The sequence below is a fragment of the Ctenocephalides felis genome, unplaced genomic scaffold, assembly GCF_003426905.1.
Source record: "Ctenocephalides felis isolate EL2017-DRISC unplaced genomic scaffold, ASM342690v1 CF-g0.4_SCAFFOLD_01170, whole genome shotgun sequence".
In the NCBI taxonomy this organism is placed as follows: domain Eukaryota; kingdom Metazoa; phylum Arthropoda; class Insecta; order Siphonaptera; family Pulicidae; genus Ctenocephalides; species Ctenocephalides felis.
Window position 1 is genome coordinate 11,641,593 of NW_020537324.1, and position 13,545 is coordinate 11,655,137.

At 28.9% G+C, this 13,545-nt stretch overlaps 1 protein-coding gene across 1 annotated transcript; it reads right to left on the reverse strand.

Moving 5' to 3' along the window:
- Positions 1–1,560: 1,560 nt before the first annotated feature.
- Positions 1,561–11,836, reverse strand: LOC113366798 (glutaredoxin domain-containing cysteine-rich protein CG31559-like). Its single transcript, XM_026608453.1, has 3 exons — positions 11,363–11,836; positions 3,998–4,133; positions 1,561–1,805 (listed from the first exon to the last, which is right to left on the reverse strand). Exons 1-3 carry the CDS (start codon positions 11,834–11,836, stop codon positions 1,561–1,563), a joined length of 855 nt encoding a protein of 284 aa, XP_026464238.1.
- Between the last annotated feature and the right edge of the window lie 1,709 nt (positions 11,837–13,545).

Consider the following 13,545-nt stretch of genomic DNA (forward strand, 5'->3'; position numbering starts at 1 on the left):
ATATTCAAATTCATTCAAATGTGATTATTTTCTCATCAGTTTGTTTCGTTTCTGAACATTGAGTATAGTGTGATATAATTTAAACCAAATAAGTTTTGTTATAAATATTTATTATAAGAAAGTTAATTTACAAAAATATTTACAATTAGAAATAATTATATTCAATATAGTAATCATGTTCAGTAAAAAAATCTACCATATTGGTAGAAAAAAATATCATTTTCTACTGTTTTGAAGATACAGATATAACATAAAAATTATTTAAAAACAATTTAATATATGTAACAGCTTTTTTATAATTATAACTATCTTTCTTCCACCGTATCCATATTTACAAATTGGTAAAAATCTAGAAGCAATTAATGCACAGCAAATTATACTACTATAACAATAATATAATAAAGTCATAATAAAACCCTGTAAAAAGAAATACTATTCTCTTGGCAATTATTTTTTTCACAATATTAAGATATTTATTTTATATGAGTTATTTTCTTAAGTGCTTTAGCGTTCTTGATAAACTTTTAATATAGTTTACAGTTACACTGACGTGGTCTGAATTTTTGAAAAACATTTTGTATGTAATTATAATTATTAATAAAATATTAATTTATCATGTCTCTTTTATATTAATTTCTCCTCGTGTTTTTGATAATTTATTTATGATTATAGAGCACACTTATTTCTAGTAAATTTTTTATGATTACGAACTTGATAACATGAAATTGTTACCAAGAACGTTTAATATAAATTTGTGAAAATTATATATATATATATATATATATATATATAACGATTCACAATATTATGTCGTGTTAAATTAAAATTTGTTTGAGTATGTTTATCTCAACATCCAGATTCATAAAAAAATTAGTTTATGTTGATATTGTTCTACATAGGAAAGAAGTATAAAGTTTATGGCAGTTTTCAAAAATTTAATGTAAGTACGGCAGTCTAAATTATTGAAGTAGATAATTATAGATATCAATCGATATCAAGTTTTATACTAGATCTTCATTTTCATTTTTCAAAGAATTTTGGGACAACGCTTTCGTTAAATGCTGATTGAAATTTATTTATCAGTGTCTCGGTTTCGACTGGCAATTTTCAAATATCAGAAGTTTCACATAGAGAGTAATCAATTATATTTTTTTCAAACTCTCTAAAATTTAAGCTCATTAAATCCACCCTGATATACTGTGCATATTAAAGCTTGGTCTACCTAGGTTACTTACTGTTAAAACAAATTTTGTGCACCTGTTAATATTTTTTTGGTCTTAGTATAATCAGGTTACAGACAAGTTGTATTTCTGATTTATTACGATTATTATATATTAATTACTTTATTCATTTAATGAACTTGCTAATATTTTGAAAGGGTTATTTTGAATGCAGAAAAGTAAAAGATTTTAAAATGTTTAATGGTTTTGCGCCAAAAATATAAACGGTTTTCCAGTTGTATGCAGTATGAGGCCAAGTAGCCCACTACTGGTTAAATAAAAAAAACAAAAATGCAACTATTATACTTAAATTCGATCACACTTCTCATCGGAGTCGGGGTCAACATGACTCGCATGCTACTAAACCGACTTCATCACAATTCATGCACTTAAGTGCGACAAATTCGGCGGTAAAATGGTTCCTATGAACGGATTTTTTGGATCCATTGCAGACTTGGCAGGGCAGCAGCCTGTAACCACCACAAATTCGACAAGGCGTCAGCGCTTCTGGTGAACAACGGTATGGCCTCAGCAGGCGCCTCAGTTCACCAGACTCGTTCAGACGTTCCACTGCTTCTGCTCCTCCTGGTTAAATGATAAATGAGAATTAGATGTATTAAAAAATAATAAATATTGTATACTATAAAAGTACTTCAATTTATATAAACTATATGTGATAGTATCTCTGGGTAGGGTCTCGAGACAGATGTAAACGTAGGCAAATTTTAAAAAATTATTAATTTAAAATGAAATATCCATTCAATTTTGTTAATTCTTCACACTTTTATAGATGATATATATATATATATATATATATATATTTCATATAGGCTTTTGACCTGGGGGTCATTTAGCCCTTGAATACAATTAGATGATATTGATCTGCCATGAATTAATATTGGGTTCTTCGGAAAGGAACTTCGTGTTTTATAGACATTTTAGTAAAGCATTTTCGTATAATAAACAAATAATTTATTAAATATTGATTTATTAAATTTTTAATTAAACATTTTTTGTCATATTTCTGGTAGTAGCATAATTCCGTGGTCATAAATTTTTTAGTCGTTATTGAGAAAAAACTGATCAAAGTGCTTTTTGATCTCCTCTTTTGAGGTAAAGGTTTTACCGCCTAAACAAATTTAATTATAGAAATTAAATTTTATTTTATTATTCACATGTAAGCTTTTTTGTAAATTTTATTAAGCGTAAAAATACTTAAATAATTTTACTGTATATATGTTATTTATCAATGTGGTTTGTGGTGTTATATAAGGCAAAATCATAATTACGTTAATAATTAATTTTTCAATATATAATGTTCAAATTTAGAACTATAGTAAATGTAATAGCGTATAATATTTTTAATGTATATCTAAAATGCACTTCAACTAAAAAACTAATTGAACTAGTTTTACGTAAATTACACTATAAAATGTGAGAATAAAAAGCTGGGAAATTATTAAATCTCACTTAGGGGGCGTCCATTAATCATGTGAGCTTTTTAAGAGGAGGGGGGGCTTGACTAAAAATCACGAAATATCACGTGGGGGAGTGAAGAGTATAGTAATATATCACGTGTATTTATTTTTTAACTATTTTTTTTAAAAAAAGTTCAAACATTTTCAAAAAAAAAAAAAAAATTTTACAATATTTTCTCGTAACTAAAAATACACGTAATGTTTGGTGGGGGAGGAGGGGCAATTTTGAATATCACCAAGTGGGGGGTCCAAAAATCCTTAACAACTCGCTCACGTTTTTAATGGACGCCCCCTTACTCTGAATTATAGTTTGGAAAGTTTAATAAACTTACTTTCACAGATTAGTAGATCCATATAGTTTTTGAAAAAATAAAGGGATATAATTATTATTTCATTAAACCTTTATACTTAATGTTAAATTATAATTGAGATGATATTTTAGCACATACACTTTTGACATGTGTGCGACATATGAATGCGTTTTATTTTTATATACCTTACTTATCTATTTTTTTGTAATATTTTTGGCATGATTTAGCATTTTGGAAATTTGCACATAAACATTAAATTAGTTATTATTATTGATTAATCAGTTTGAACTAAGGATCGACTGAGGCGTTAAATTTAAATCTCAAATATTACAGTTGATATATTTATTATAAACAACAACAAAAATTAGCACTTTCATCGAAAGTGGTGAAAGCTTGTTGAAACTGAAATTGCAACACCAATAGTTAATGCACTTCATATAATTCATTTTAATGGCGGAGAAAGACAATATTACATCTAAAAATAAACTTGCGCTCGAAGTGTTATATAAAAAACGCTAATAAGTTACGCAAATGTCTGCGCACAAAATATTTTTAGACGTATACGTAAAAATTCACACGAAAAAATAAAATAAGTAACTAATAATATAATGACTAATCGGGTTTTACCCGATAACTATAAAAGTGATATGCGATTTATAATGGAGTGCCAGCAATTGTAAATATTTTAATATTTGCTTATAAATTATTATGAAGTACAGAAAATAATGCGGCATCAAGAAGGGGATATAAAATTTATTACATATTAATGTTGTGACAAAAAATAGACAAAATTATCACTTTATGGGGGAAAAAGTTATAGCATCGATCACTAGGGCTCAATATAACTACTGTTTCTTTCTCCTCACATCAAAAGTTGATTGCCTTCTTATATTGTTCGTCTATTGGTTAACTGTATTTAAACAATAATCACTCTTTAATAACCAATACATTATATATTGTATTTAACAAAATCCATTATTCAACCAACCTATATGTTGTCCATCGACAAAGAGTTGCGGCAACTCGATGCTTGACGTCCCCAATCGATGTTGCAGCTGTTCTCGATGGTGCGATGCCATGAATAGGTCTCGCTCTTCGTATTTCACCAATAAAGTCCGCAAAATCTAACAAATTACAATTTAATTAATATTTTGAAATCCATAAAAATGCTCAGAAATGTATAAAGTAAAGCGTGGCGTCATTCTGTGAATGGTGCTACAGTAGGCGAGCTATGAGCTTGTTGTAACAGATTTTTTTTTAAACTAACAAAGATATCATGAGATCCACTGGATATATTTTTACGAAATGAAGACGAACACATGCTGTAAATATTCCTCTACCTTATCAAGTAAAAATATTTCTATAACTATCGTTCATTAATTCACAATTAATAATTTTTTAGAAAAAATTATCCAAAAAAATAATATCGTTTAAGATATTATTGAAAAAGGCCTCTTATTACTTTACCCCTTTTGCACTAAACCTCTATCTCCTCTACATATTATGTTGTTAGATGTTACATTTTTTTGCTTATGGCCCTTATACATTTTTTTACTCAGTTGATCGATTATATAAATGATTAAATTATATTTAGTCTATTTTTTGTATCACAAACCCTAACAATAAGAGCTTTCCATAATACTATATTTCAATTTATATTACTCACTTTCAATAACTTACTTAAGGGATCTTTGACGGTTATGAGTTTTTCTACGATTTTTTTAATATGTTCAGTTCTTCAAATCATTCAGGTTCAATTCATGGTACCTATTTCGATTTTTTTTAATTCTCAATTGTAATTAATTAATTTCGCAATTTGTTTAAGAAAACGAAGAGCATGTACATATAACACAGGCCTACAAAAAATTTTTTTTTTGTTTGGTGCATCAAATGTTAGAGCTGACTCTTATAGTATTTTTTGCGCTGACTTCAAATCTGCAGACCATTTTTTTGTATCAGCTCTAGTCTGGAACTTGGAAAAAAGTTGCCGAAACTAGGTCCATTCTAGCTCGTCACGGAAAAGAACTTTTCACAGTATCAACTAAGGCCGAATGGGTCTTGTAAGTTTGTATGTACGAGTAGGCATATCGCATTAAAATAAAATTCTAAATTGTATTACTATTTTGTACTTTCGTTCCTTATATATCATATCTTGAAAACTAAAGCTCATAGAAAAAAACCAATGTCATTTTTGAAATCAGCGCCCCAAATATACTTAAGAACAGCATTAAAATCGTTTGCATCATTTTCTTTGTTGGCCTGTGTAATTTATAGTAGTCTTCATTAAACATGGGTTGTAATATAAAATAATGAATGACAAAGATAACGAATAAACAAAAATACATAAAAAATTTACATTGTCTATATCTCATAAAAAATACTGCATCTTAGCTTCAATTTCAATCCTTGTGGATTGTTTTTCACGCATCAGCTAAGAATAAGAACTTTTGCAAAATCTAAATATTTTATATTCCTTATTACATTTAATTATTTAGAAATCTTGCAAATATTAATAATTATAATCGCAACAAAATTCTCGTGGTACATATGACAACAGGCTATAATTTTAAAATTTATAATATTCGAATATAAATACTTCCACCAGGAAGAGAATTATAAAAACGAAAATAATATCTATAATTTAGCATAGCGATTTAAAAATTACTCCTCTCTTGGACTCGGATTGTATTCTCGTGTTTAAGTGACAATAAAATACTCAAACTATAAAAAATGTATAAAGAACTTGATCTACATTTCACAGACTTTCATATACTAATTTTGTACACACTAAACAAATAAACCGTTAGAAATTACACCTTAAATCATATAGCACGTCATGCAGTATTCAATATTTACAGTTTTTATGTTACATTCACACATGCAAAGATGTATATCGTTTAAATTACAGAATACATAAAAAATAAGTACTAGCAAATGTTTTGTACATTATAAATGAATACAAAAGCATATTTATTGAGTTGGACTAGGTCATCGAGAATCTGAAAACTTAATTGAATGCCAACGTTAATACTCATTTTAAGAGAACATGTATAACCGTGAAGATAGAATTATAAATATTAATATTCATATATTATACATAGATATAATTGTGTGTACTGTATTTATTAGCATTCATTTCTATCGTTTTTAATTAAAAATATTTTACATTCTTGTAAAGCGTTCAGGTGTAAAATATTTATCGCTAAGTTACATGATCTCTACTAAATTCATTATTGAATTACCATGAAGGCGCATAGATGTATTTATTATTTCTAAAATTATAATTTTTTGTGACTACATGAAATAATTAATTTTTAGGTTTTATGTCATGATTCTTGATTAAACCTGGAAAATCCAGCAGCATGTAATAACTTTTTGTGTGTTCTGCTTACGGAAGTAAAAACTAAACTTATCAAAATTTTTAAAGCGACTTTATCAAAATTACTGAATCGCAATATCATTATCCGGTATGTATTTGTCGTTGTGATAAATTAAGAACCCTTTTACTAATGATTCACTCTGGTTTAATAGTCCGAAATTAAAATATACTTAAAAAAGTTAACAATATCATCATAAAAATTGTTATGTGCAATCATAAAAGAACACAGCAATAATTTAATTTTGATACTTGTTAAAATAAAAAGTTTCTAGCAAATTGGAATATATAGCAAAAATAGCAATCAGTTCTGAGATGAGGTGCAATTTTTTAACGTTGTGTTATTAGAAGGCAACCCAGTGGTTGATCATTTTTCTGATGGTGATTTTTTTTCCCTGCCAAATGTGATGAAATGTACACTGCAGCAATGCACTGAAAATTTCATATAAAAATTCAAATTATTTTTTATATCTAGTGGTTGCAAGGCCAAGTCTTTACCATGAAGCCACGATAATCTCTATTTTAATATTTAAATTGTTTTTTTTCATTGTATAGAAAGCTGTATAAACGAACATGAAACGAACAATTATTATGTAATTTTTTTTAATTTAAAGATTACGTCTAAATAACGACTCGGCTATTTTTTATGGTTTATGCGTTGAAGCTGAAACATTTAACTGCAAGTGCATATAAATATATATATATATATATATATATATATGTTATATTTTTAATTAAATGCAAGTATTTACCAATAAAAGTCGTGCAAAATTGAAAGTTATTTGTTATATATACGTTATGTAGTTTAATTAATATTTTTGTTAGATGCTGTAAGACTTCGAATAAAATTTCGTAATCCATGTTAGATGACACTAAAGAACATCAGGAAATGACAATTTTAATTTCAGTTATAATAAATCTGCAGTTCCCTTCTTTAATATTAACGCACTGATATTGAAGTAAACGTGTCATGCATCGAAAATTATGATTGTTAATGAGTTGGTTATATAGTCGCACGCCTTGTAATAATATTTGAAGGCAAATTTCTTTTTAGCATATGAGCGATGTGTTTTTCTCGTAAATATGACTAATACCTAAATTATTTAAGAAAATATTAAATGAATTTATACTACGTGCATTCATAATACTAATACTAACTCTTAACTACGTTTAAGAAAATAGTCCACATCTAATAATAATGCAAAATAAATTATTATTAAAAGGTGAATGTCGGGTAATATATACATAATTACTGATAAAGATGTCAACAATTTTTTTTAAATATTTAAAGAATTTGTGAAATTAGGATAAACTTAAAGCAAATTATGTGCGGAAATGTTTTATGGATTTTAAGCAACGGTACACAATGTTAAATTGGGCGACAACGATAGCATTAACGGCAGCCGCGGCCTTAATTCTTTTACTTACTTCGTTATACTACATTAAGTGCAGATTTCTCAACATATATTACATGTACTTCTTTATCAAACAATTTTTGCAATGTTTTTCAAAATGGACTTTAACCAAATACTAACATACTTTTCATTTGAGGATACTACTCATTTTGGTAACAAACACATCATACTAACAAGAATTATGAGTAATAATGATATAATTCAAAGTAAAAAGCATATATAACATTTTTCTAACTAAAAATGCAAAATTTTATTCGTTTAATTCTATTCTATTCTATTGCACAATTTATTATGAAAATTCTGTATGAATAATATGCTAATCAATTTTGTTATGACCTAGGTGTGCGATATGTTTAATCAAAAAAATTATGAATAACTAAAAAATCCGGAACAGACATCATGTTTCATGCATAACACGTTAATCTGTATGTAAATATCACCAAAATTTATATGGGCAATAGAAACTATATATCAATATGCCATTATATCTTATGTAAACCAAATATGTAAAACTTTCCGATACAGGTATAAAAAATACTGAAACTATATATTGAGAAGATTCTATATAAGAAATAAGATTACGACTGTAAAGTTGAATTATAGTATTAAAGAAATAATAGTTTACATTTAATCATTCATTTGGTTTATAAGATCTAGTTAATACAGTTGTTGTTAAGAAATTCCACTAATAGGAATATTGGACCTAGGCAAAATCAAACGATCAAATTGAATAAAAATCAAGGAAATAGTGATAATTTATAGTTATTGCGTTAAGTAATTCAATTGTTTGATAATTTTAGTCGCTTTAAAAAATTCTATAAGTTACACAGATTACACAAGACATTATTACACACAGCTGGATTTCTCAGATTCATAGCAATGGCCACAATGAAATTTTAATTAAGTAAAATGCGGATATCCATTCGTTTCAATTTAGTCGATATTAAACTCAAGAGGGTATTCTGGTCTCGGTTTTTTATAAAATCGATTTTGGTTTTATCAATATTTCAAAAATATGTGTATAAGAGAATTTTTCATAATTCAAATTATTTTTGGAAATGTAGCTGTTTGAACAAGATAATCTTCTTCTGTTTTAATCCTTCGCGAAACTTAAACACGTTTTTTCTCGAAACTGTCTTTTTTAATATAATGATACCCACCATTTCTAAACTTTTACCCGACTGATTTACTTGAAATTTTTAGTCTTCTTTATAGAATTCTTGTCAGTGTGAACTACGCTCATCTCCAAATTTTTACTATTTTTAAAAAATTCGAGAATATGAAAAAAAGGTGCCAATTTTACGAGACTATCAACTCTCGTATCAATGTTTTTTTTAAAATCGATTTTGTTTTTATCAATATTTTTTAAAAATATGGTATAAGAGAATTTTTCATAATTCAAATTATTTTTGGAAATGTAGCTGTTTAAACAAGATAATCTTCTTCTTCTGTTTAAACAAGAAATCTTCGCGAAACTTAAATACGTTTTTCTCGAAACTGGCTTTTTCGATATGATACCCACAATTTCTAAACTTCTACTCGACTGATTTACTTGAAATTTTTAGTCTTCTTTATAGAATTCTCGTCAGTGTGAACTACGCTCATCTCCAAAATTTAAAAAATTCGAAAATCTGAAAAAAGGGTGCCAATTTTGCGAGACCCTCGACTTCATCAACTTCTGAAAATAAAACTGTGTGACTATTTTTATTTTTATTTTTTTATATTCTCAAAACATTGATCAATAATTTGTAACAAAAAGTATAATACAATATTGATGGCCTATTTTACGGTCTGTTAAGAAATTCGTGCCTCGAGACCCTCTAAGAGGGTATTTCTAGTTCAAAAAAATCGATTTTTTATTTATATTTTTAAAGGTTAACTATCTAAGAATATGGGTACGAGAAGGTTTTTGAAAAATTGAATTATTTTCGGAGATATAGGCATTTTACGGACTCGGTCTCCATACTGGTTTGGCTTCACGCAAAAAGTTCTACTCCACCGATTCACTTGAAATGTTCAGAGAGTCTTGTTTATAGATCTATCTATAGCCCGAACTGGGATTACCCCAAATTCCAATTTTTACTGATTTTAAAAAAATTCGAGAAACTCAAAAAAACAGTAAAAAAACTTTTTTTTCAAACAGTCGCCAATTTGTAAAAAAGCTTTTTTTTACTCATCGCTAGTTCGGCGATTGCGATCTTTTTATTTCTTTTATTTTGGATGGCTAGGAGGGCTGAAATCATGGCACGACTGAGGTGCCAATTTTTTGAGACCACCCACTTCATCAGCTGTCAGTTTTTACAATTTGCAATTTTTTTTATTTTTTATTTTTGTTTTGTATTTTAATAATATTAATAAACAAGTGGTAAAAAATGGCTAGTAAAAATATTCATTGCTTTCTTTTACGACACTTTAAAAATGACCTAGAAAGAAAGAAAATATGATTGAATTCCCTTAATCGTCGTACATTGTATTTTCGAGTGTACCTATAGAATTAGATAAACTTTGTGTATGAATGCAGGCAGTCGCATATCAAAAATCAACTATAGTTACAACTAGCTGTAAGTGGAATTCTGTCTTAAGGCAATTAAGGCATCGTGCCTTAAGGCAAATTGCTGAAACTTTCTGTACCAAAAATTATTAATTTTTTAAAAACGATTAACATTTTTGAAAAAAAATGTACTTTGAAAAAATAAGATTTTTGAGAAACTATATATATGGACAAAAAATTAATTTTTTTGAAAAAAAAAAAATTAAAAAAAAAAAATTTTTTTTAATTTTTTTTTTTTGAAAAAAAATTTTTTTTTCTTTATTTTGACATATTGTGGAAGATCTGAACTTTTTTTTCAAAGCAATCGTACTGATTTAACTGCATAGGGACAAAATATAAAGCGCGTAAGCGCCGCGTCGCTGTCTAACGCATAAGCATTGGTACGGAACCCATGGGAATCTTAACAAAATGTATACTTATTGTTAAAATCTCTAAAAAATATCTGATAATTTGATGTGCATATGTCTAATGATCATTTTTGACCGCCAAATGGCTATTTTTTTTTTACTTTTTCCTCCATATCTCCGAAACCGCTAGACCTACCTTTATGAAAATTTTATCGATTCTTCATCTTGTCAATACAAGTAAAATGTTTCTTGAATTATTTAAATCGGACGCTCCGTTCTCTTAAAAACTGAGTTACCGTTTTCGGCACTTTTTGCCCCGTATCTTCGGAACGGCTAGACCTGCCTTCGCCAAAAACTAATCAGCACGTCTCCTTATCAATACGAATCGAATGTTTTTTGAATTATTCAAATCGGTTGATCCGTGTTCCCGAAATCGTCGACGAAAATTTGTATCCGCACCCTACATACACACACGTACATACATACACACACACATACCACACACACACACACACACACACACACATACATCCATTTTTTCTAAGGTATTCCAAAATATTCAGAAACCTCTGAAACGTAAAGATATATAAAAATTTTCATTTTCGATTTTTTTGCGATTACTATAACTTGCCCTACGGGAAGTTAATTAATATAATTGACTAACCTGGCGCACCATCGAGCATTGCTGGTACGTGTGTCGTATAATTCCCATACTAGTACAATAGAGTACAACGCGTCCTGCATCTTTGGATGTGTCCAAGCGTCCGTTAGCTTGACCGGCTCCCGCGCTCGCCATCAAGAACGTGGCGATACCGGCTCGAACGCGATTCTTCACGCCGCGGACGGTGCCTCGTGCGCTCTTTATCGTTGCAGTCTCCGTCGTCGTCTTCAAACCGGCGAAACATTCCTCGGCCTCCTCTAGCAAAACGGCCTGTGTGGAATTTGCGTCTTCGTCGTCAATATGCGATTCGTTCAAGTGGAACGTGTAGTATCGGTCCGCCTCGTACGTCTGCGTCGGTCGCTCACTGGGCCGGCGGGCGTTCGCGGACAGTCGGATGTCTTGCAGAAGTCCATAAGGTAGGCCGTTCGGAGGTGAACTGCTTTGCTCGCTACTGTTAATAAAGATATATGATATCATTATGCAGATTTATTTAAGTTTTATCATAGAGTTTAGGACCATTACAACATTCTAAATCTTAAGAATGCTGTATAATGATTCGGACTTTTATTTTTGCATTTTTATATTACAGCTGTATTTAATTAATATACATATATTCTGAAAGTATTGTAATTATTGCAAAATTTATTGGATGAAGGGGATATTTTGGTCTAGAAGTTTTAAAAAATCAATTTTATTTTTTCGCATATTGTAAAATATAAGAATATGTAAGAGGGTTTTTAAAATTTTTAATTATTTTCGAAGATATAGCTGTTTAATCTCGTTAATCCTCCTCTTTCTGCGAGACTTTAAACGCATTCTTTTTGAAGCGTTAGTTTTCGATACGATACCAACGATTTCTCAACTTCTACTACACCATTTACTTGAAATATTTTGAGTCTTTTTATACTTTACTCTACAATATGAACTACACTCATCCCAAAATTCCGATTTTTTAACTTCCGTAGGGTAAGTTATTGTAATGGGCCGAAAATCGGAATTGAAAATTTTTACATTTCTCGACGTTTTGAAGGTTTTTGAACATTTTCGCCCACGTTTTCGGGCGTACGGATCAACGATTCGATTCGATTGATAAGGAGATGTGCTGATTAGTTTTTGGCAAATGCACGTCCAGCAGTTACGGAGATAAAGAGCAAAGAGTGCAGAAAATAGAAATCGAGTTTTTGAGAGAACGGAGCATCCGATTTGAATGATCTAAAAAACATTCAATTAGTAATGATTGGGAGAAATGGTTATTAGTTTTTCGCAAAGGCAAGCCCAGCCATTTCGAATATACGGAGCTAAATGTACAAAAAATGGCAGTTTTTGAGAGAACTAAGCGTCCGATTCAATTGATTCAAACAACTTTCTGCTTGTCTTACCAAAATAATTGATTTTGGAAAAAAAAAGTCTCATTTTTTTTAATTTTTGTATATCGAAAATAATTCAGATTTTATTTTTAATTCTGACTATAGTTCTAATCAGTTCTAATATACTTTAAACAAATAATTTCAACTCTGCAATTCAGTTTATATAATTCTTATAAATATTAGACAATGTTACAATATTTATAATAATCTATTTGAAAACATTCAGTATTCCTCGAACATTTCGTTACGGTACGGGAAGTTCCAGCAATTTGCTTTAAGGCACGATGCCACCCACCCCACTAGTTATTTTTAAAATATAGAGATGAAGTTAAAAATATAAATTCTAGAATGTAGCTATTTTGTGAAAAAAAAATTTTTTAACTTGTACGTAGCTTAAGCGATTGTGACATTATTCAAGATCAATATGTTTTTTTTTCTTCGGATTATTTGGAGGATTGAAATCATGGGAATGGTTAGTTGCCAATTTTTTTAGACCACCCAGTTCATCGCCGTTTTATTTTTATTTTTTCTTGAATTTTCAAAACACTAAAAACGTGTAAAAATATAGTAAAAATATTGCTTTCCTTTTTTACAACCTTTCGAAATTCGCTTAAAACTCATGCCTCTAGACCAGATTAATGCTCTCTCAATAATAATTACTTATAAATCAATATTCACATTCGTTTGTTGATAGTAGAGCATCATTTTATGGACGTACTTACACTATATTGTTATTTGAAAGTGAAATGTAGCATATGATAGACTATAGAATCATCAAAATCAAACTCCCATTTTTATTTGTAATTATGCAACATATCT